Here is a 23,686-nt window from a genome sequence, read left to right on the forward strand (position 1 = left end):
ACAGGCATAAAAGGAAAATTCGGGAAAGCAGAGGTTAAGAGGATTCGGAGGTAAGGGCAACAATGAGGGAGAAACCATCTTTGTAAGTTCCCGTTTATGAGCGCACAAGTCGGCCATGGTTTCCCACATGAGTGACTCAAACACCAAACATGAAGCCATAGCTAACCTCATGACAGCTCTGGTTTGGGGGGTCCAAGCTCCAAACTCAGTGTTTTCAGGAAGTATCCCTAAACTCAAGTTCATCTCATTCTATGAAAATACACACATACACACAACCTTACCTTCTGTTAAATCAGACAATTTAAAATGCATGCTGTTCTGGTACTTTTATTTTCTTACTGAGTCCATTTTACTAAAAAAAACAAAAAAAAAACAAAAAAACCCAAACATACAAAACATTTTTAATACATCTTAGAAAATTAGCAAAAAATTAAGAAAGTTCAGCATATTACATTGTACAATATATAGGTAAGAATATTTGAAAATTATAAATATTTGTTCCCTCTCAACATAGGACATCATAAAAATACATTTTTAAAACTTTCTTCATGTATAATTCCTATAAATGATCATGTCCCTATTTATTAAGGAAAGGCCTGATTATGACAAGCATTCACACATTCCTGAAATGTTCTGTACAGTAACTACAAAAGTAAAAGCAAGGGGTCTGGCAGCACACTGAAACCATCGTAAATATTAGAAAGGCTTCAGTTAGTATCAAATTATCATTCCAAATGGGATTTACCGAGTTCATCTCTGCGCTGTCTTTGATTCCTAAATTTCTATCTCCGCCAAAGCACTGCGTGAAGGCGTTTCCTTCCTGGAGCTGATGCCACGGGGCCGGGATGTCAATCAGCATCAGCAGAAACCGATACACAGGGGACAGCGACCTCCCAGCGCAGGCCAGGACCCCCCGGGCCATGGGGACCCCTGAGTGGGGGCCACTTGCAAGTAGCCATGGCAATTGGCTCCACGAGGCAGGCAGAGCAGTCAATCTAGCTGGAAGGGCATGTGCTGGGGAAAGGCTGAGCGGGGGCCCCAGTGGTGCCCCCACCCTTACCCCTACCCCCGTACCCATGGCAGCTGGTGGCACCCCCCCACCCCCCCCGGCTCTGTGCTCTGCCTGATTCCAGCAAGCACCTGAGGAAGCTAAAGGGAGTTTTCAGAAGCTGAAGTTTCCCAAGAAAGTAAATAAAGAGCATGATAGTGTCAACTTTTTGTTTCTTTTCAGGTAGGCCCTTATTTTCAGGAAGATAAACAAGAAGGCTTCCTTCGTATATTGAGCTGACAGGAGGCAGGGAAGGAAGAAGGGTTGGAAGCAGCCAAGCCAGTTCCTGTGTGTCCAGCATCAGCATCCCAGCTACAGCCGGAGGGTGCACAGTCGACAGGGCCCCTGCCCGCTCGTCACTGCGTCACTGGTCACTCAGTGCTCTTCTTCCCTTTCCAGCTCTTCTCTCTCTCTTCAAGTTCCGCCTGGGTGAACGCTGCAGGGCCCCAGTTAGTGATCAGGTGGGGGTTTTTGGAACCTAGGGACAAACACACATTACATACAGGAAGTCCCATACCCTTCTGTTAACACAACCATTTTCCCACAGATAAAACAGTAATTTTCTCTTTTATTTCTGAGAAATATCCACAAATGTCATACTGGCCAAAACAACCAGAAGACACAAGGGGAATAACCTGGGCCTTCTGATCCTTTACACAGCAAATTATTTAAGAGAAATTGACCCTAACTAGCTTGGTTTCTTTTTTTTTTTTTTTTTTAAGATTTTATTTATTTATGAGAGACACAGAGAGAAGGAGAGAGAGGCAGAAACACAGAGGGAGAAGCAGGCTCCATGCAGGGTGCCTGACGTGGGACTCGATCCAGGGTCTCCGGGATCACACCCTGGGCTGAAGGCAGCACTAAGCCGCTGAGCCACCTGGGCTGCCCCACTAGCTTGGTTTCTATATATTTGGGCTAACTAAGATTTTCAGCACAACTCAAATACAAAAAGAAAACAAAAATAAACTGGAAATATATCTGAGCAATTCAAGGAGCATGTTACCTGGCTCTATCAATCGGATTAACCCTTCATGCTGTGCCACTTTGTCCTTCCAGCTCTTGGTCTTACTAGTTGCCATCTCCAGCTTCTTCTTAACTCCCTGGAACAGAAGTAGATTTCGGATCATGCAGACACAGTGGGAGTAGTAATGTCTGGGCACTTACTACATCCTTTTGGGTTATCCCACGGAATCCTCCAGCCACTCTAAAGAGGCAGGAACTCTTACTACCCGCATCTGACAGACACAGAAACCGGAATGCAGAATCTGACTAACCTGCCCAAGGGCGCCCCACGCACCTAGTTGCAATGCTGCACATGAATGTCTCCTGCGTGCACATCAGGCTCACCGCCCCTAGGCTCCACATCCTGTCTTCCCCTCCTGCGTGTGACTTTACGGTAACTGTCCCTGACAGCTGACACCACTTCAGTTTCATCAGTAAATGGCCCTGAAGGGACGCTGAGGAAGGAGGTTTGCTTCCAGGTTCCACTGGACCCTTCTCAGTTGCTAAGAACCTGCCACTCTTCTCAGCGGCCTAGCATGTGGGGCACCCAGGTCTCACCCCAGTGGGCCTTAGGGACACCACCCTGTGGGCTGCTTCCCCCAGTGCTCAGAGGACAGCCTCCCAGTCACAGCTGTTCTGCTGTCCAGGGGGCCAAGGCCAGGCCCTCAAATAAGCAAATATTATTTCTCAAGGTTTCAGTTTTTACTTTAATTCCAGTTAGTTAACATAGAGTGTTATATTTAGAGGTCTAAATGTTTGGTTTTACCACTTTACATGCACATTTGCAGGGATGAGGTGAATTACCTCATACTGCTCAAGCGCCTGTTTCCGCTCGAGCTCGAGCTGCTCCAGCTGTTCCATGGCTTCCTGAAGAGCCTGTTCTTTCATGACACGCTGATTCTCCAACTCCTGCTTCTCTGCCTCGGTTGTCTGAATGGCCTGCTGCTGCTCCAAGTGCCACTTTTCTAGTTCAGCCCTCTTGGAAGATTCTTCCTCTAGCAACCTGTAACACAGAGAGTCAGGATCAAACCTGCCTGGGCTCCCACACCCACCCTAGCAGATGATAGAGCCACTGAGAGGAGCACACAGACCTCAGGTCATCTAATCCACCTCCCTCATTTTACAAGGAAGAAACTAGGAGCCACAGAGGCCCATATTCACAAAGCTGGTAAGGTAACCGATATATCCTGCCCTGCTCCTGTTTCACCCTTTTTTTGAAAACAAAAGTAACATTTATGAAAGGTTTAAATGTGCCACAAACTGGGCCAAGAGCTAAGTGTATTTTCCCAATCCTCACAATAAATTTAAGTGCTATCAATATGCACAGGTCAACGATGAAGAAAGTGAAGCACAAAAGTGAAGTGACCTGTATCAAGTCATTCACCTGGCAGGTGAGAGGGCCAAGTTTTGAAATTTGCCTGGTTGCTAGAGCATTAAAACACTTCTCATCTAATACAAACCTATTATCAAGGACAAAGCTAACAAACTAATAGAAGGTGAAGGAAGAAGGAGCCAACAAAAGGCAGAATAAAACAGATACCACTTACTGAACAATCACTACATGTCAGAACCATAACTTCATGATTGCTAACCCCCCATCAATTCTGCAAGGTATTATCATCCCTCCAGATGAAGCAATAAAAAATCAGGGTGTTTAAAAGTATGTTGCACAGGTAGTAGTGGATTTTAACCAAGGTCTGTGTGACTCCAAAATGTTATCTTTGAATAACTGGCTATCTAAGAATATCCAAGTACGGAGACATTTAAATATACTAACGTACAATCCAAACCTGTACCCAAAGTACAGACAGTGTAGTTAGATGCCAGCCCAGCACGGGGCATACCTCCAGTGGCCTGACCATCAGCATGCTCTTTCAAAGCCAGTGACTGAAGGAACAAAGTAATAGTCCAGATAGCCTCCTGTCACCACTCCCAGCAGGCCCTCTATGATACCCTGCGGGCTGGTTATCCTGAGGGATGGGCCACCCACTGCTTCACAAATTAGGTGAGTTTATTTACAGGCAGCCTCATCCCTAGGAAGTTCTTCCTCAACTAGAAGGAGCTCTCCCACCCACTACCCCTAGTTCTACACAAGACCATTCACTCCCTCCCCCAATGTCTCCTGGAGTGTGAGATCCACAACTGAACACAAGACTGCAAATGTGGTGTGACCAATGTTTACCTACTCAGTGTACATGTATTATACACCTTCTGTGTGCTTTTCTAGGGACTGAATGAGACTAGAAAGGCCTGTTGTTTCTTCATCCTAGTGGTAAGAGTATGGAGGGGAAATGGACATTTGGAGGTATTCAGGCTACCCAGTGTGAATCCCCTTCATGTGTCCAAGGACTCTACCACAGTAGGGGTCTTGGTGGGAAGCAGGGCCCATTCCCACTACATAAGCCACAGACCCCCACCCTCTTGCCCTTTGGCAGCCAGGGCTCAGTGGAAGCCTGAGCTGGGCTTGGCTAAGCAGATGCCCTTCCTGGCACTCTTGACACTGAAGCAACTGACACACAGGAGCAGAGACAATGGAGACTTTATCTTGCTGCTGGTGGCAACATCCAGTGTTGAGTGACAGCAGAGGCAATGGTGACATCAGCAGCATCCTCAATGATCTCTCCCCCATGGATGGGTTTGTGCTGTGGTTGGGCTGCTCAGCCTCCTTTGGTTAAGCCAGTATTCAGGTCTGGCCACCTGTCTGCTCTAAAATAGATAGAAGGCCTGTCCAGAGCCCCAGAAGCAAGGCTCTATCAGGGCCCGAGAATGAGAACAAACAAGTTGGCCAGCCAAGCCTCCAGGGTCTTTCCAATCTGGCAGACAGTTCCCCCCTCTTCACCAGGACCTTAGTCATTCCTAGAAATGACGTTAGCCCAAGCAAAATACTTAAAGGCACAGGATACAAACTGATGTGGCACCTGGCCTGAAGCTTCCTCACAGTCTCCTCATCTTGCCGGGCCTGTCTTTCATCCTCGAGAGCCTCCTGCAGCTTTAGGTACATGTCTTCCAGCTCCCGTACTCGCTGCAAATACTGTTCCAGTTCAGAGGACTTCTGGGCAACCTGTTCTTCCATCTGCTGTCTGATCTGATGGCATAAAAGGGTCACGTTAAACTCAGGTTGCTTTTACCCTCAGGGCAAGTCTCCCACTGCTCCACCATCATGAACGATGCCACTGCCCACAGTGCATTGGGGTGGGCAGGGCCCAGTCCTTCCCTCCCAGAATGGCAGGTAGAGGAAGGAAAGCATCAACCCAACACCAATACCAACACCACACCCAGAGTCTGGGGACACAAACTATGATTCCTCCCCAGTAGGGTTCCATCCCTTCCACGCCACACTTTAAGGTCAAGTCAAGAAAAAATAAAAACTATTTCCCTGAATAATTTCTTTTTAAATTCTTTTCTATTATAATGCCACAACCTCTTTACCCACAATCTTCTCCAAAAGGAATGAATCTCTGCCTTAGAACAGTCAAAGGATTAAAATAAAGGGGAAAGGGAAGACTGAGGAACAGCCAGGGTCCTCTCACCTCTGGCTGCTCGAGGCCCCTTTGCTCCGTCCCTGGGGCACATTCAGCCCTGGGGGGACTCAAGTACCTAAGTTAGCACCCTAACAAGTATATGTGTTCTCCTTTCTGAATTAAACAGTTTTAAATCTCTGCCTTAAAAATTGAAAGACAAGGACATCTAAATGTAACAGCACACACACTAGTATGTGTCTGCAGTTTATAAAATTCTCACTGCTCACTTCATCCTCAGAAGAGTCATGAGAGATCATATGACAAGGCCTCCAACTTAAAGAAGAAAAAAACTAATGCTCAAAAGCAGGTACAGAGAGGAAAGAAACCCAGATCTTCTGGCTGTGAAAGTGGTGCTCCTTCACCCCACATCTGCCTGCCTGTGTAATTTTCTCTCATAACAGGAACACGTCTGTCTCAATGCGAAGCAACAAAAAGTTACTTAAAAAATGTCAAGAGCATCTACTTAATGGAGAGTGGGCTCAGTTCTCTTCCACACATTACAACTCTGTACACAGACCTGTGTTCCAATGAACTAGCTAACCACCTAAAGCAACCTGGCTCTTGGGTCTCTTGGGGGATGGGAACCTCTAAGATGAATCAGAGCTGCTAAGAGCAGCAGATCAGAATTCATATGTTCTCATGATCTCAGAACCTCCCCGCGAACTTTGCTCATTACAGAAGAGAAATACCATGCTTACTTTTTCCATAGCTATTTATTTTCCTCTCAAAGAGCCAGGACTCTTTGAGAAGGAAAAGGGATGCTGTTAATAACTATATATCAAGATAACTAATAACTATATCAGGATAGCAAGGACTATCCTAGGCAAACCAAGATATATAGTCACCCTAACCACAGTATTTAGCCCCCACCCCATTCCATGAATTTCTCTTCTGGAGTCCTGAAAGCAAGGTTTATATCTTTTTATCTTTATATCCTTGGCATGGTGCCGGGCACACAGAAGGTGCTCAATAAACCCATAATGAATAAAGAAACACAGAACTTCCCCATAGCTCACTGCATGTCAGAAGCATAGCCTAGCTGACACGAAGGCCTCACTCTGGCTTCCCGGGCCTTGGCCCCTCCTGCTTCACCCAGACTGGCTCTGTGAGCCAATGCAGCAGCATTCCAAGTTCCCAGCTGTGTGGTACTCACAAGCTTCTCTCGCTCCAACTCTGTGCTGAACCTGGCCTGTAGTTCCACTTGAGTCTGAAGGCGTTTCTTTTCTTCTTCTGCTGCACGAGATGCTGCTTCTTCCAGTTTCTACCCAATCAAAAACCCACCCACAGAAAAGCAGTAAATATTAGAGTGGAGGTGTGTTAGAAAGTGAAATGGGGGCACCCAAGGTGGCTTAGTCAGTTAAGCATCTGATTTTGGCTCAGGTCATGATTCCAGAGTCCTGGGATGGAGCCCTGCATCTGGGCTCCCCACTTAGTGGGGAGTCTGCTTCTCCCTCTGCCCCTCCCGCTGCTCTCTCTCTCTCTTTAATAAATAAAATCATGGGGGATCCCTGGGTGGCTCAGCGGTTTGGCACCTGCCTTCGGCCCAGGGCATGATCCTGGAGTCCCAGGATCAAGTCCCACATCGGGTTCCCTGCAGAGAGCCTGCTTCTCCCTCTGCCTGTCTCTCTCTGTCTGTCTCTCATGAATAAATAAATAAAATCTTAAAAATAAATAAATAAAATCTTTTAAAAAAAAATCTATATATGAAAAAAAGGAGAAAAATGGCCACACTTAAGCACATGGGAAAAGCCAAATTCTTAATGTTCAATCAAGATGGAAAAAAAGCTTTTAGATCCACTGGAATTCCATTCCAACAATTTTCCATTAAATATACAAAATAAATTAGGTAAATGAATGACTGAAGAACATCATGAAAAGAAAATTTTGTATAGTCATTGAGTTAAATTTAACTTGCAAATGTACTCATGAGGTTCAACATCTATTTCTTTTTTTTTTTTTAAGATTTTATTTCTTTTTTTTTTTTTTTAAAGAATTTTATTTTATTTTATTTATGATAGTCACACAGAGAGAGAGAGAGAGAGGCAGAGACACAGGCAGAGGGAGGAGAAACAGGCTCCATGCACCGGGAGCCCGACGTGGGATTCGATCCCGGGTCTCCAGGATTGCGCCCTGGGCCAAAGGAAGGCGCCAAACCGCTGCGCCACCCAGGGATCCCCAGATTTTATTTCTTTATTCATGAGAGATACAGAGAGAAACAGGCAGAGACACAGGCAGAGGGAGAAGCAGGGTCCATGCAGGGAGCCCGACGTGGGACTTGATCCCGTGTCTCCAGGATCACAGCCTGGGCTGAAGGCGGCACTAAACCGCTGAGCCACCCAGGCTGCCCTCAACATCTATTTCTTGAGTTCTTTCTGTACGGTTTTATCATCTCACACATTATTCCTTAAAACTTAACAGAGCTTGACTTAACAAGGGTGGCAATGAGGAGCTCCATGGACCCATTCCCCTAGTGCAACATCCATAACTGGTGAAAATAATTAAAAAAAAAAAAAAAAAACACCAAAACAATGATTTAAAGTCTCTGGAAATTATCTTAAGAGCATACAGCAAATGGAGACCATTTATCCAAGAAAATCTACTAAATCTTACTAAGAACAGTGAGTCTGTGGCATTTGAGCCATAGTGTGCCTTCCTTTCCTCCCTACAATGTCAGTGAGAACAAAGTTCTACTCCTGGTAAAGAGGGAGCTCTTTCCTCAGCTCATAGTCTAGCTACAGTACTCCACCCCAGAAAGAGCAGCCACTAGTATTCTCATTCTTTCCAGCCCCATGTTGCAGAACCTCTATTCCAAGCAAAAGTGACTAAGAGGTCTGAGATTCTTTCTTCCACCCAGCCCCATTGAACTCAGGGATGACAGGCAGAAATTACTAGGCACAAGCAGCCCCTTGTCCCAATTACCTGTACAGAAGAAATCCCACACCAAAAGAGGCAAGCCTAGAAGACCAGAGGCTACCACCTCCATCTGGTGACAGGCTCATAAAGCAGGAATACCATGCCAATAGAAAGAGACTATATGTTTCTGCCACGAGCTCCAGAGCACTGGTACATCGGTTTGGCCAGACAGATAGGCAAGATCAGAAGTTCTCCCCAAAAGACATGACATAACTTTTTAAAAAGATTTTATTTGGGATCCCTGGGTGGCGCAGCGGTTTGGCGCCTGCCTTTGGCCCAGGGCGCGATCCTGGAGACCCGGGATCGAATCCCACGTCGGGCTCCCGGCGCATGGAGCCTGCTTCTCCCTCTGCCTGTGTCTCTGCCTCTCTCTCTCTCTCTCTGTGACTATCATAAATAAATAAAAAAAAAAAAAAAAAAAAAAGATTTTATTTATGGGATGCCTGGGTGGCTCAGTGGTTGAGGGTCTGCCTTTGCCTCAGGGCGTGATCCCCAAGTCCTGGGATCGAGTCCCACATAGGGCTTCCTGCGGGGAACCTGCTTCTCCCTCTGCCTATGTCTCTGCCTCTGTGTATCTTTCATGAATAAATAAATAAAATCTTTAAAAATATATTATTTATTTATTTATTAGAGAGAGAGAGAGAAAGAGAGAGCATACAAGCAGGAGGGGGCGTGGGCAGGCAGAGGAAGAGGGAGAAGCAAGCTCCCTGCAGGGCTCAATCCTAGGACCTTGGGATCATGACCTAAGCCAAAATCAGATGCTTAACTGACTGAGCCACCCAGGCGCCCCAGAAATGTTATTTAAAAGGTTATTTAAAACACAGGGTGAAGAAGTTCAAACTTAATGATACTCTTGAAAGCAACAGAAATTTTAAGGAATTAAGAGGTGGCTCATTGCTCCACAAGACCAACAAACTAAACCACAGATCAGCTAGAAGTTAGAAACTGAGACAGAAAAGAGCCCTCATGTAATAGGAACAAGTCTCAAAGACCACAAGTGGGCTTGAATTTAAGTAATATCAGACTCCGGAGCAATTTAGGTCCCGTGCCACTGTTGAAAACAATACAGCTCTAACAGCTGGATAGGATACCAAAAGAGGCAGACAGCTTAACAAAGATATCAGAGACAGAGACACACAAAGAGAACCGTGCTAACGTCCTGGTCATCCCAGGGTGCTTTGTGCGTGCCCAAGGCTGTGCCTGAAAAAGACAGTCAAGAGGCTTCACAGTGTGAAGAAAACAGACCTCACTGTAATAGCCCAGCCACGTCACTAAACAAATGAACAAGCAAACAGCATGCCCTGAGGGGAGGGAGGAAATCCATACCCAGAGTTGCTACAATATATTGTCTAAAAAGTCCAGTTTTCCAAATGGAAAGATATTTCATGATCATGGATTAGAAGAATAAACACTGTTACAATGTTCCACCCAAGGCAATCTAATGTAATGTAATCCCTATAAAAAACCAACAGCATTTTTCATATAACTAGAACAAATAATCCTAAAATTTGTATGGAACCACAGAAGACCCTAAATAGCAAAAGCAATCTTGAAAAGGAAGAACAAGACTGGAGGTATCACAATCCCAGATTTCAAGATAGACTATATAAAGCAGTAATAATCAAACAGTATGGTACTGGCACAGACACATAGATCAATGGAAAAGAACAGAAAACCCAGAAATAAACCCACAATTATATGTTCAATTAATGTACAACAAAGGAAGCAGGAATGGGAAAAAGTCTCTTCAACAAGTGGTGCTGGGAAAACTGGAAAGCTACATGCAAAAGAATGAAACTAGATCACTTTCTTACACCATACACAAAAATAAATTCAAAATGGATGAAAGCCCTAAATGTGAGACTTGAAACCATAAAAGTCCTAGAAGAGAGCACAGGCAGTAATTTCTCTGACATCGCTTCAGAGCATCATTCTTTTAGATAGGTCTCCTGAGGCAAAGAAAACAAAAGCAAAAATAAACTATTGGGACTATATCAAAATAAGTTTCTGTACAGCAAAGGAAACAATCCATAAAACTAAAAGGCAACCTACTGAATGGGATAAAATATTTGCAAATGATCTATTTGATAAGAGGTTAGTATCCAAAACACATTAAGAACTGATAAAACAAAACAAAAAAAAGAACTGATAAACTCAATACTAAAAAAAATAATAATGATGATCAGTTTAAAATGGGCAGAAAGGGGTGCCTGGGTGGCTCTGTCAGTAAAGTGTCCAACTCTTGATCTCAGCCTGTGTCTTGATCTCAGAATCATGAGTTCAAGACCCGTGCTGGAGCCTACTTTAAAAAAAGAAAAAAAAGGGCAGAAAACATGGACAGACATTTCTCCAAAGAAGACCTGCAGTTGAGCAAGACACACGAAAAGATGCTGAACATCACTCATCAATCAGGGAATGCAAATCAAAACCACAATAAGATGTCACCTCACACCTGTCAGAATTGCTAAAATCAAAAACACAAGAAACAAGAGGTGTCAGCAAGGATGCGGAGAAAAAGAAAGCCTCATTCACTGTTGGTGAGAATGCAAACTGGTGCAGCCACTCTGGAAAAAGTGTGGAGATTCTTAAAAAAAATAAGCATAGAATTACCATATGATCCAGCAATCGCACTATGGGGTATTCCCCGAAAGAATACAAAAACATTAATTCAAAAAGATATATGCATCCCTATTTTTATTGCAGCATTATTTACAATACTAAGATATGGAAACAACCAAATGTCCTTCAAAAGATGAATGGATAAAGAAAATGTGGTGTGTGTATACACACACACACACACACATACACACATACACACACACGCAATTAGAATAGAACTCAGCCACAAAAACGAATGAAATCTTACCATTTACAACATGGATAGATCTAAAGGATCTACTACAATGGTAAAATTCAGAGAAAGACAAATATCATATGATTTCACTCATATGTGGAATTGAAAGAAACAAAACAAAGAAAAAAAGAAAGGAAAAAAACCAGACCCTTAAATACGAGAACAAACTGTTGGTTACTAGAGGGGAGAGCTGGGTGGGGGGAATGGGTGAAACAAGTAAAGGAGATTAACAATACACTTACTGTGATGAGCACTGAGTATTGTATGGAATTGCTGAGTCACTATAACGTATACTTGAAACTAATGTGACACTGTATACTAATTATACTGGAATTAAAAATATTTTTTTTTAAGATTTTATTTATTTATTCATGAGAGAGACGCAGAGACACAGGCAGAGAGAGAAGCAGACTCCATGCAGGGAGCCTGATGTGGGACTCAATCCCAGGACTCCAGGATCACGCACTGGGCTGAAGGCAGGTGTTAACCCGCCAAGCCACGAGGGATCCCAAAAAAATAAATTTTAAAAATAAATAAAATGTCCAGTTTTCAACAAAAAAAAATTATATGAGATGTACAAAAGAAATATGTGACACATATATAGGGAAAAAAAGCAGACAACTGATTGCCTTTGAAGGGGCCCTGATGGTGGATTTAGCAAAGATTTCATAGAAGTTATATGTTCAAAGAACCAAAGGAAACCATGCTTAAGGAAGTAACAAAGTATAAATAGAGATTATGAATAAAAATATATAAATTATATAAATTATAAAATATAAAAAGAACCAAATGGAAACTCTGGAGTTGAAAAGCAAAATAACTAAAATAAAAAATTCACTAGAGGTTCTCACCTATGTGTTTGGGCTGCAAGAAGAATCAAAGATCAACAGGGAGAAATGCAATTTGAAGAACAAAGAGAAAAAGGAATGAAGAAAATGAACAGAGCCTCAGAGAAATGTGGGACACTGTTAAGTGTACCAACATCCACATAATGAGAATTTCACAAGAAGAGGAAAGAGAGAAAGGAATAGAAAAATGTTTAAATGGCTGAAAACTTTCCCAATTTGATGGAAAACATTAATATACACATCCAAGAGTTCAACAAACTCCAGGATAAACACAAAGAGACACATACCCACACACATAATAATTAAACTCCTGAAAGATAAAAAGAAACTCCTGAAAGCAACAGGAGAAGAATGATTCATCACACACAAGAAAACACCAATAAGGGGCAGCCCAGGTGGCTCAGCGGTTTGGTGCCGCTTTCAGCTCAGGGCCTGATCCTGGAGACCTGGGATCAAGTCCCACGTTGGGCTCCCTGCATGGAGCCTGCTTCTCCCTCTGCCCCCTCTCTCTCTCTCTCTCTCTCTCTGTCTCTCATGAATAAATAAATAAAATCTTAAAAAAAAAAAAAAGGAAAAGAAAAAGAAAACACCAATAAAATTGAGAGCTGACTTTTCAACAGAAACATGTGACTAGTACTGAGCAAAGTACTGTAAATAGAAGTGAAATGTGATACTTCTGGGCTGGAGTACTTAATCAGCAAATCATTGAACACTTTTTTTATTAAAGATTTTATTTATTTATTTGACACAGAGAGAGAGAGAGAGCACAAGCAGGGGGAGTGGCAAGGCAGAGGAAAAGGAGAAGCAGACACCCCACTGAGCAAAGAGCCCAATGTGGGACTCAGTCTGACCCCAGGATCATGACCCAGGCCAAAGGTAGACAGCCAACCAACTGAGCCATCCAGGCACTCCACTGAACACTTTTTCCTCTGGTACAGTGAATAGCAAGATTTGAAATTGTAACTATTGCACCAGCTTGGATTTCATAATTATAGATGTATATACTCTGCTCCAGCAATCCCACTTCTAAAAATTTATTCCAGATACATTGAAATGTGTATAAAATGACACAGGTACAAAGTAATTCCCTGCAGCACTGCCTATTTAATCAAAGATTAAAACAACCCAAATGTCCATTGAGAGGGAACTGGCATTGTTTTCTTAATTTCTCTTTCTGATAGTCCATTAGTAGTGTATAGAAACAACAGATTTTTAAAAATATTTTTAATTTAATTTAATTAATTAATTTGAGAGAGAGAGAGAGCACACACAAGAGAGCACAAGCAGAAAAAGGGGACAGAGGGAGAAGTTTAAGCAGACTCCTCACTGAGCAGGGAGCCCGATGTGGGATTATGACCTGAGGATCATGACCTGAGCTGAAGGCAGATGCTTGACTGACTGAACCACCTAGACACCCCTAGAAACAACAGATTTTTGCTATTGATTTTTTATAACTTTACTGAATTTGTTTGTATTAGTTCTAACAGTTTTTTTGACAGAGTTGACAGTTTTTTCTACATAAAATATCGTCATCTGCAAATAGTGACAATTTTATTTCTTACTTTTCAATTTGGATGTCTTTTTCTTACCTAATTGCTCTGGCTAGGACTTCAAATACTATGTTGAATAAAGGTGCTGAGAGTAGGCATCTTTTTCCTGATCTTAGAGAAAAAGCTTTCAGCTTTCCACCACTGAGTACAATGTTAGCTATAGGCTTTGCGCGGTATTTATTATGGCAACATACATTCTCTCCATACTAAAGAAATCATGCAGTATTAGCAAACCAAGTTAAAAGAACCATATACCATGATCAAGTGGGATTTATTCTTTTGTATCATTTAAAATTTGAACCATATGATTATATTATCTATACAAAAGATTGTATTTTTTAAAAGAAACCAAAGTATAAACAAAAGTTATTTGGGAACAGAGGGGGATGAATAAGTAGAGCACAGAGGATTTAGGGAAGTGAAAATAAGCCTGAATAATAGTGAAAGGGAATATAAAGGAAGGGAAAAGAAATGTTGGGAAATATCAGGAAGGGAGACAGAACATAAAGACTCCTAACTCGGGGAAACGAACTAGGGGTGGTGGAAGGGGAGGAGGGCGGGTGTTGGAGGGGAATGGGTGACGGGCACTGAGGTGGACACTTGACGGGATGAGCACTGGGTGTTTTTCTGTATGTTGGTAAATTGAACACCAATAAAAGTTAATTAAAAAAAAAAAAAAAAGAAAATAAGCCTGAATGATACTGTAATGGTAATACATGTCATTATACATTTGTCCAAACCTACAGAATGCAGAACACCAAAAATGAACCTTAAAGTAATCTATGGACTTTGGGTGCTATAGGCGTCAGTGTAGCTTCATCAACTTTAACAAATGTATCACTCTGGAAGGGGATGTTTATACCAAGAGAGACCATGCATCTGTTGACACTGGAGGTATATGGGAAATCTCCATTATCTTCCTTTTAATTTTGTCATGAATCTAAAAGTACTCTACAAAAATAGTCTTTTTTCAAAAAAGAATACTTGGGCAATCTCTTTAAAGAAATCTATTAATTTACAGAAACTACCATAATTTCTTGTTCCTTCTTCCAAGTGAGGCCAATCAAGTCTTACAAACCTCACAAATGTTATCAAATTCCAGGTGATTAAAATATTCATCCAAGCAGGTTTTTTCTAAATATGTTTCAATGAAAATTGATGAATTTTATTTTTTAACAAGAAAAATAAAATTAAAGATTATTAAGGGATCTATTATAATTCTCAACATTTACTATCAAGTTAGTTGCTTAAGTAATTCTTGTAAAACTAGGTAGTAGGAAAACTGTCTACTTTGGCCTAGGTCCTTGCCAACACTGGGCATACATTCACATAAAGCAGAACAGAACACGTACATGCTCATGGGAGGCAGAGTTTAAAAGAGTCCATATATGGTTTAAAAGGATGCCAGATGCCTAAGTCTCAAATGCATGATGCTAAGTCAACGAACCCAGCCTTGAAAACTTACATACCATGCAATTCCATTTAAATGACAATTTGGAAAAGGCAAAAACAGGGATCCCTGGGTGGCACAGCGGTTTGGCGCCTGCCTTTGGCCCAGGGCGCGATCCTGGAGACCCGGGATCGAGTCCCACGTCAGGCTCCTGGTGCATGGAGCCTGCTTCTCCCTCTGCCTGTGTCTCTGCCTCTCTCTCTCTCTGTGTGACTATCATAAATAAATAAAAATTAAAAAAAAAAAAAAAAGGAAAAGGCAAAAACATAGAAACAGAGAATAGATCAGTGATTTCTAGAGGTTAGGGATTAGTGGACAATCTGAGTATAGGGGACAGTGTGAGGAAATTCGTTGGGGCATGAAAATTTTTCTTCATTCTGTCTGTGCTGGTTACAAGAATCTAGACACATATAAAAACTCATGAAACGATATATAAACCATGAATCTTACTGTTTGTAAACTAGTAAAAAATTAAAAGGGACACCAGAATTTTGTAATATAAATAAATAAATATACTATATATATATATATGTATAAATATAACTTGGGTAGTAATTTCAGGGGTATTCACTTTATGATTCTTTGTATATACACTATATATATGATTGATATATATATATATATATATATATATATATATATATATATATATAATGGAATATTCCTCAGCCATCAAAAAGAATGAAATCTTGCCATTTGCAATGCTGTGGATGGAACTAGAGGGCATCATGCTAAGTGAAATAAGTCAGAGAAAGACAAATACTGTAGGATTTCATTCATATATAGAACTTAAGAAACAAAACAGATGAACATAGGGGAAGGAAAGGAAAAATAAAATAAGATGAAAATAAGGAGGCAAATCATAAGGGACTCTCAACTATAGTAAACAAACTGAGGGTTGCTGGAAGGGAGGTAGGGGGGATGCAGTTATTGGGTGATGGGCATTAAGGAAAGCACTTAATGTAATGAGCACTGAGTGTTATATGCAACTGACAAATCACTAAATTCTACCTCTGAAACTAATAATATACTGTATGTTAACTAAATTGAATTTAAATTAGAAAAAAAAGGAGGGATGATGGATAGGAACAACTATTTCTAACATCGGATGCTCACATAATTTGTAAGGTTATAAAAGTATTAGAAAATTATTTGTGAGTCTACTCAGAGGATGTCAGCACAAAGTGTGGCATTTTCATGGACTGCAAAGAGAGAACCCCATCAGGAATGTGGAGGCTTATACTGTGAGCATCTCTCATACTCCAGGAAAAAGGTGCTATATAGGAGACACAAAAGGGTCTTTGGGTTTTGTTTTTTTTGTTTTTTTTTACAAAAGGGTCTTTGATCTTATAGTTAGGAGGTGCTCACTCATTTAAGGCAGACAGGCTCAACCCATCCCAAATAAGGACGGTGCTTATACACTGAGGACCCACTAACACCCCCAGAATCATGATACAACTGAGCAACCAGTTTTTCCAATGAATGTCAACTATATAATCTACAGTACTTGACTTCCTAGCCCTGAGATGAAAAGAGAAACTAACCCAGACTCTATCTTTGACTCCAAATGGCAAGTGAGACCCACAGTTCTATACTAAGGGTATTCACAAGTAAGGATGGGAGCTAAGGGGAGAAAAACTAAAAAGGCAATACATCCTGCCCAGATCACCAAAAGTGACCTTGACATCCTTAGGGGAATAAAATTCCTCATACTTCTCTGACAAAATTCAACTGTGCTCACTATTCTTATTCTTTTTCGGTCAATGAAATGCCTTGGGCTGGGAAAACCAGGATATCTCTCTCACTCAGCAATCTAGACATACTTCCTGAGAAAACAATTTACCAAAACATCTCGCTAAAACTGTGTGCACCTGGTCTTGATAGAATCAAAGCTTATAAGGAAAGTAGCTGTGGCCCCCACAGTGAAACAGAGAGCCCTCCTCGGGCCCAGTGGCCATTCTCACCTTCCTCACGGTCTCCAGCTCCTGCTGCTTGTTTTCATTGGCAGCCTGAAGCTCCTTCATCTGTCGCTCCAGCTCCTCCTGTTCAGCCAGCAGCTTCTTCCGGAGTTCTTTCCGTCGCTGACGGGCTTCTTTATGTGGTGGGGGACTGCCCAACTTCAGCAGATGGATAGTAGAATGAATGGCTATAAAAGGTGTAGGGCGGAAACAGGGACAGACTGTTTATTCTTCATAAGCCTAAAATGCAGATGGCATACTGGAAAGAAAACCAGAGACCCAGTGTAGATTCTGATCCTGCCACTGAGTAGTGGTGTGACCTTGAGCAGGTCAAAACCTGCAGCATCAGTCTCCTCATCTCTAACATGAAAGATGTCATCTTTAGAGTCCCTACCAGCTCCAAAATTCCATTAACTGCTTATCTCTGCTTAAATAGGCATTTGATTCAGGAATATCGCACACATTTGAAGAATTTAACAACACTTTTAGTGCCCTTTTCTATGTTTCTCAAAGGACCAAGTAAGAACAAGACATAGTAAGAGTTGAGGTTCAAAGTTCCTGATCTCTGATTTGCTACCTGCTGGGTTTAGTCTGCCCCTTATCTATGCCTTATGAAACCATATCCTTATACACTCCCTTCCTGAGATGGTAAGAGTAGCTATCATTTACTGAATACTTACTATAAGGATACCCTTTACATGCATTATCTAATTTTTATGTATTTTCCTTACTATTTGAATTAAATTTAATTTTTTCAATAGCTAACACTTTCACATTGTTCAAATTCAAAAGCATGAAAAGACATATGGGAAGTCTCCCCCCTGCTCCCCAAGTAGTGGCATCTCCCTCTCCACTACCAACTAATGCCAACAGTTTCCTGTGCATCTTTCCAGAGATATTTTAAGCATATACAAACAAGCAAACAAATAGATCCTCCATCTTCTTTTCACCTAATACACTCTCCTGAGCCTTGAGGGTTTTTTTTCACTCAATTTATCTCGAGAGCTAGCAATAATATCTCTTTAGAGCTTTCCATATCAGTATATAAAGCATTAAACAGGCTACCTGGGTGGCTCAGTCAGTTAAGTGTCTGCCTTTGGCTCAGGCCATGGTCCCAGGGTCCTGGGATCAAGGTCCACATCAGGCTCCCTGTTCAGCAGAGAGTCTGCTTCTCCCTCTCCCTTTCCCCGTCCCCTCTGCTCATGCTCTCTCTCTCATGCTGTCTCTCAAATAAATAAATAAAATCTTTAAAAAAATAAACAAAGCATTATACCCCACTGTGGGGACGCCTGGTTGGCTCAGTGGTTGAGCATCTGCCTTCGGCTCAGGGTATGATCCCAGGATCTGGGATCTAGTCCCACATCAGGCTCCTTCCAGGGAGCCTGTTCTCCCCCTGCCTATGTCTCTTCCTCTCTCTCTGTGTCTCTCATGAATAAATAAATAAAATCTTTTTTTAATAAATAAATAAAATCTTTTAAAAAATCTTAAAAAGAACCCCATTATGTTTCTTCCTTTATTTATTCAACCATTTTGCAATTAATGGACATTTAGGTTGTTTGCAATCTATCACATTTCTGCAATGACATGCCATTTTTAAAATGTGCAAGTCTATCTTCATTATCGAATTATTAAACCTCACAAAAACCTTGAGAGGTACGTACTGTTATTATCCCCATTCTACAGAAGAGGAAAAACAGTTACAAAATTCATAACTCAAGTGACCCAGGGAAGAGGATTCAAACCTAGATACACTTGCCTCAAAATCTTAAGTCACATCAAAATGACCACAATTTTCAGTAGAACATAATTTTACTTATGTTCAAGAATATATGCAGGAGCCTCTTTCATGATTAAAAAAAAAAAACCTCATATACGGTATTTCATGCTTTACTAATTTTAGAATAATACTTTAGTTTAAAAGTTATTAAATCAAAAGTTTGTACTCTTGGGCATTGGTGCCTCAGTTGATTGAGCGACTGAGCATCTGCTGTAGACTCAGGTCATGATCCCAGGGTCCTGGGATGGAGCCCCCATCAGGCTTACTGCTCAGTGGGGAGCTTGCTTCTCCCTCTCTCTTTGCTCCTTCCTCTGCTTGCGCTATCTCATACTCTTTTTCTGTCAAATAAATAAATAAAAATCTCTAAAAAAAAGTTTGTGTTAAGACAATTATTTGAAACTAGTGATTTCTTGTGAAAATAACAGATCTTGAAAATTACTGGAAATATTCAAAAGTGACTGCATTATTCATCTTTTGTTGTCTGTATTATTAAAAATTAAAGATGGTCACTTTAAAATTCTTCAGTCTTTAAAAGGGGAAATTCCATTCTCTTTAAATAGTAAAAGTAAATAAAATCTGAAATGTCCAGTTTATAATTTTCCCACAAATTCATTATACAAATGAAATTGATGAAAAATTTGGGAACTCCTCTCACTTTATTTTTCTTTCAGCTACTATGCTGCATGCAGAAATAACTACAATGAGGGAACAATGCTTTTAGTATCTTTAATAAGGTTAAAAATACAAAGTCAGAACTCAAGTTATGTCATGACAAATAATAAAAATTGCCTTACCCTGAATCCACTCCTGTTTCTTCTTCTTATCTGAGGCACTGATTTCAAAAGTCTTATCAAAACATTTTATGAGAAAAAGGCACTTCTTTCCATCTTTGTCAGGCAAGGACTAACACAGAAAGCGAAAACAGCTTTTTAAAATTTTATTTTTAAGCATTTAAATTAAATCCAACCTTAATCATTTATACAAATCTGGCCGAAATTCAATGTCAGTGAAAAATGTCTATAAGGGTATATTTCTGGTTTACTGAATGCTATCCTCTAGGCAACAATACTTATGGTAACAGTGAACCCTGATCAGTAAACTCCATCTGGACTGTGAGAACCATCAACACCTGATGGAAACACCATGCTTTGGCTTTCCTGAGCACAGTGACTAATACATGAGCACACCACACCCCTTACAGGAACCCTGGAAGGTATATCCACGTTGTTTTTAACAGGTATTGACTCCAGCGTGCCATGAGGCTTCTGAGCCAGGGTGATTTCCATACCTGCCTGATGCAGATACACTTTCTTTGCACCTGAGATATTACTGCTAACAAGCTATAGCTCCTGTCCTATATCCTTATAAGTAGACTGGTATGGCCTATGTTAATCTCGTGAATCTCCACGTTTAGCTGAATCTAAGAAGACCCCTTAGTGGCAGTGCACACCCTGAGACATTAATATATCTATACTATTTCATCCATCAAAACACACTCACTTATAAGCGAGATTTTAGGTATTTTAAATGTTCTTCAACAAATACAGTTATGATAGTTCCGATATAAATCAAAAACTCAAAATGTATGTTTCTTGAAGACTTCACTTTATAGAATTAACAGCTGTTAAGTAAGGTGTCCTGAAGGTCACCTAAAATATTCAAAGGTAATACTCATAGTTTCTTTAGTTTTATTTACTGTATTCAAAATGTCCCAGAGTTCCTCATATATTCATGATTTCAAACCCTGTCTTACTGATTTTTTTTTTTTTTTGGCTTTTTTTAGAACTCCATTTTATTGAAGTGTTTCCTTAAATGTACAAATAAATCTGACTTAATCCCTATACTTTGTTCATGAGACAGAAAACAAATTCACATTATAAAAAAACTTGTCAGGGATCTTTGGTTTTTGGTTCAGGAAGTTTGGCAACTGTACACCTATACTATTTTAGAAATGTAAATTTTAAGAGTATTTTAAGGTTCTAAAGACCAGAAGCAAGATAAAATACTTGAGCAGCAGGGGGCAGCATCAGAAAGTGGTAACAGTAGATTCTTACCTCCACACAGCAGTTTTCATCCAAGAGAATGTCTCCTTTCTTATCTTTCAGATCCTCACTCACATAATAAGAAATTATGTTGGGTTTTAGTACAAACCAACGTTCAGTCCAGTTTTTCCGTCTGTGGCCTTTTTTCATCATGTAACCCTATGAAAGATTAAATCTGATATAAATGCCTGGCCTTTTACTTTAAGAGCTAATATCTCTTCCTTGAATACACGAGTATCCGTGGTTCTTGACCTTTATGGATCATGAACCTATTGAGGATATAAAGGCCAAGGGCGCTAAACCCAGTCAAATTCACACAAATACGTGCACACAAAAGTTTACACAGAATTCTGGATATGCAGAGACAACTGTTCACTGCACTCGCCATCCCCTAGTGCTATATAGATAGATAAGTAGCCTTAGAACTCCTGGTGCCAAAAAAAAAAAAAAAAAGAACTCCTGGTGCCAAAAATTTTTTTTTATTTTTTTATATATTTTTTATTCTTTTTTTTTTTTTTTTTTAAATTTATTTATTTATGATAGTCACAGAGAGAGAGAGAGAGGCAGAGACACAGGTGGAGGGAGAAGCAGGCTCCATGCACCGGGAGCCTGATGTGGGATTCGATCCCGGGTCTCCAGGATCGCGCCCTGGGCCAAAGGCAGGCGCCAAACCGCTGCGCCACCCAGGGATCCCTATATTTTTTTATTCTTTTAAAATTTTTTTTAAATTTAAAATTTCTTTTAAAATTCTTTTTTTTTTTAAAGGAGAGAGAATCTTAAGCAGGCTCCACACCCAGCATGGAGCCTGACACAGGGCTCAATCTCATGACCCTGAGATCATGACGAGCTGAAACCAAGAGTCAGACACTTAACTGAGCCACCCAGGTACCCCTAAAATTCCTTGTCTTTTAGGGATGTCTATTGAATTATTTATATATAAAATGCCTATCTGGGATTGTTTCAAGGTATCTTGAAGGTATTAAGCAAGTAGGAAGAGTAGGATTAACCATGTGTCAGTGGTTACTGAGGCTGGATGAATGGTATATGGGAGTTCACTACAGTATTCTATTCTGATTAAAACACGTACACACACAAAACTCTAAGTGATTGTCAGTAAATTAAAACCTCAATGAAACACAAATATATCTTTCAACCAACCAATCCCCTTCTGGCACCAACCTCCTCTTCTACCTGACCTCTCGCTATTCTGGAAAAAAGAACTCTGCTTCAGAAGAACAGAAAAGAACTAACAGGATTCTGGCTCCATTTTTTTTTTTTTTTAAGATTTTATTTATTTATTCATGAAAGGCACAGGCAGAGGGAGAAGCAGACTCCATGCAGGGAGCCCGATGCGGGACTCGATTCCCAGAACTCCAGGATCACGCCCTGAGCTGAAGGCAAGCGCTAAACTGCCGAGCCACCCAGGTGTCTCAGGATTCTGGCTTCTAAATGTAGCTCCTACACTCACACTTCGAGGCCTATACTTCCTTCCCCCATATTAGTCACAAAGATGATATGACTGATAAAGTAAAAATTCGTATTTTTACTTAAGCAAAATAACACGTTATCAGCCAAAGCCCTTCAGGGTTGTTGGAAAATAGCTGATTTTTTTTTCCACACTTATTTGAGAGAAAGAGTGTGCACGTACACAAGGGGGTGGGCACAGGGAGAGATAATCCGAAGCAGACTTCCCACTGGGCATGGAGCCCAAAGCAGGGCTCAATCTCACAACCCTAAGATCATGGCCCCAGCTGAAAACAAAAACCAGATGCTTAACTGACTGAGCCACCCAGGCACTCCAAGAATAGCTGACATTTTAATCATCAAATGTGTAAGTGCTAATAACCAGTAGTAGATCATACATTACCATTAAATATATATTAGCTTGCCATATTACTTAATTATTATACCAAGTTGTAATCATATTACTTGTTCAGTTCCCTATTCCTTGGACATTTAAGTAAAAGCTATCTCATACTAAAATTCATCTGAAGTCAGATTATCCTGCTATCCTGGTGGGCTTACAAGTCTTTGAACAGAGACCATGTCTCATGCCTTTTTTTAGCACTTAAAACCTACACAAATGAAACCTCAATTAATGTTTATTGATGGGCTCAATTAGGAAAAAAGAGTAAAGACAACATCTGCTGAGTAAATAAAAGGCCAAAGTAAGGAAATCTCAATTTGGAGTTATTATTCAGTATAATAATTAAGAAATTTGTAAGATCCACTAAAAAAATATATAAATTCTATTTAACAAGCATTAAGCTTCCCATATGTATATCAGATACTATGTGGGTCATAATCTAATAAGTATAATTTTGGTATATAAAGGTATTTTCTCCCAAAAGTAAGGGTATTTTTCTGATTTCATAAAAATATATAAACATATACATACATTCATGTATAGAATCATATATAAAGTAGTAAGTCCAGTAATTAAAAAGGAATAAAGAAGAAAATAAAATTTACAGAGATCCCACAATCCAGAGACAATCACTTTTAACATTTTGGTGACCATTCTTCCAGATAGCCCTACACGCATATATCACATTTCATGAGCAGGGTTACAAGATACTTCCTATTGAACAACCTGTGTTTTTTTTCTCTGAATAATACGCCATGAGGATCTTTCAGATCAACAAATGGATGTACACATGACATGAAAATACTTTAAAAACAGTTAGAAATGTCATTTAAACAGTTCTTTCAAAATAGTAACT

The 23,686-nt window shown here is 40.6% G+C and overlaps 1 protein-coding gene across 1 annotated transcript in view; it reads right to left on the reverse strand.

Annotated features, from left to right (window-relative positions):
- Nucleotides 1-300: 300 nt before the first annotated feature.
- SWAP70 (switching B cell complex subunit SWAP70) overlaps nucleotides 301-23,686 on the reverse strand; it is a 72,072-nt gene continuing 48,686 nt past the window's right edge. Inside the window, exons 5-12 of the mRNA XM_041730565.1 lie at nucleotides 20,976-21,122; nucleotides 19,716-19,824; nucleotides 17,151-17,332; nucleotides 6,725-6,832; nucleotides 4,969-5,135; nucleotides 2,855-3,053; nucleotides 2,052-2,148; nucleotides 301-1,526 (exon numbers count right to left, since the gene is read on the reverse strand). Coding sequence (XP_041586499.1) covers nucleotides 1,420-1,526; nucleotides 2,052-2,148; nucleotides 2,855-3,053; nucleotides 4,969-5,135; nucleotides 6,725-6,832; nucleotides 17,151-17,332; nucleotides 19,716-19,824; nucleotides 20,976-21,122 — 1,116 coding nt within the window. The 3' untranslated portion in view covers nucleotides 301-1,419. The remainder of the gene's footprint in view (nucleotides 1,527-2,051; nucleotides 2,149-2,854; nucleotides 3,054-4,968; nucleotides 5,136-6,724; nucleotides 6,833-17,150; nucleotides 17,333-19,715; nucleotides 19,825-20,975; nucleotides 21,123-23,686) is intronic.

The sequence above is a fragment of the Vulpes lagopus genome, chromosome 15, assembly GCF_018345385.1.
Source record: "Vulpes lagopus strain Blue_001 chromosome 15, ASM1834538v1, whole genome shotgun sequence".
Taxonomy (NCBI): domain Eukaryota; kingdom Metazoa; phylum Chordata; class Mammalia; order Carnivora; family Canidae; genus Vulpes; species Vulpes lagopus.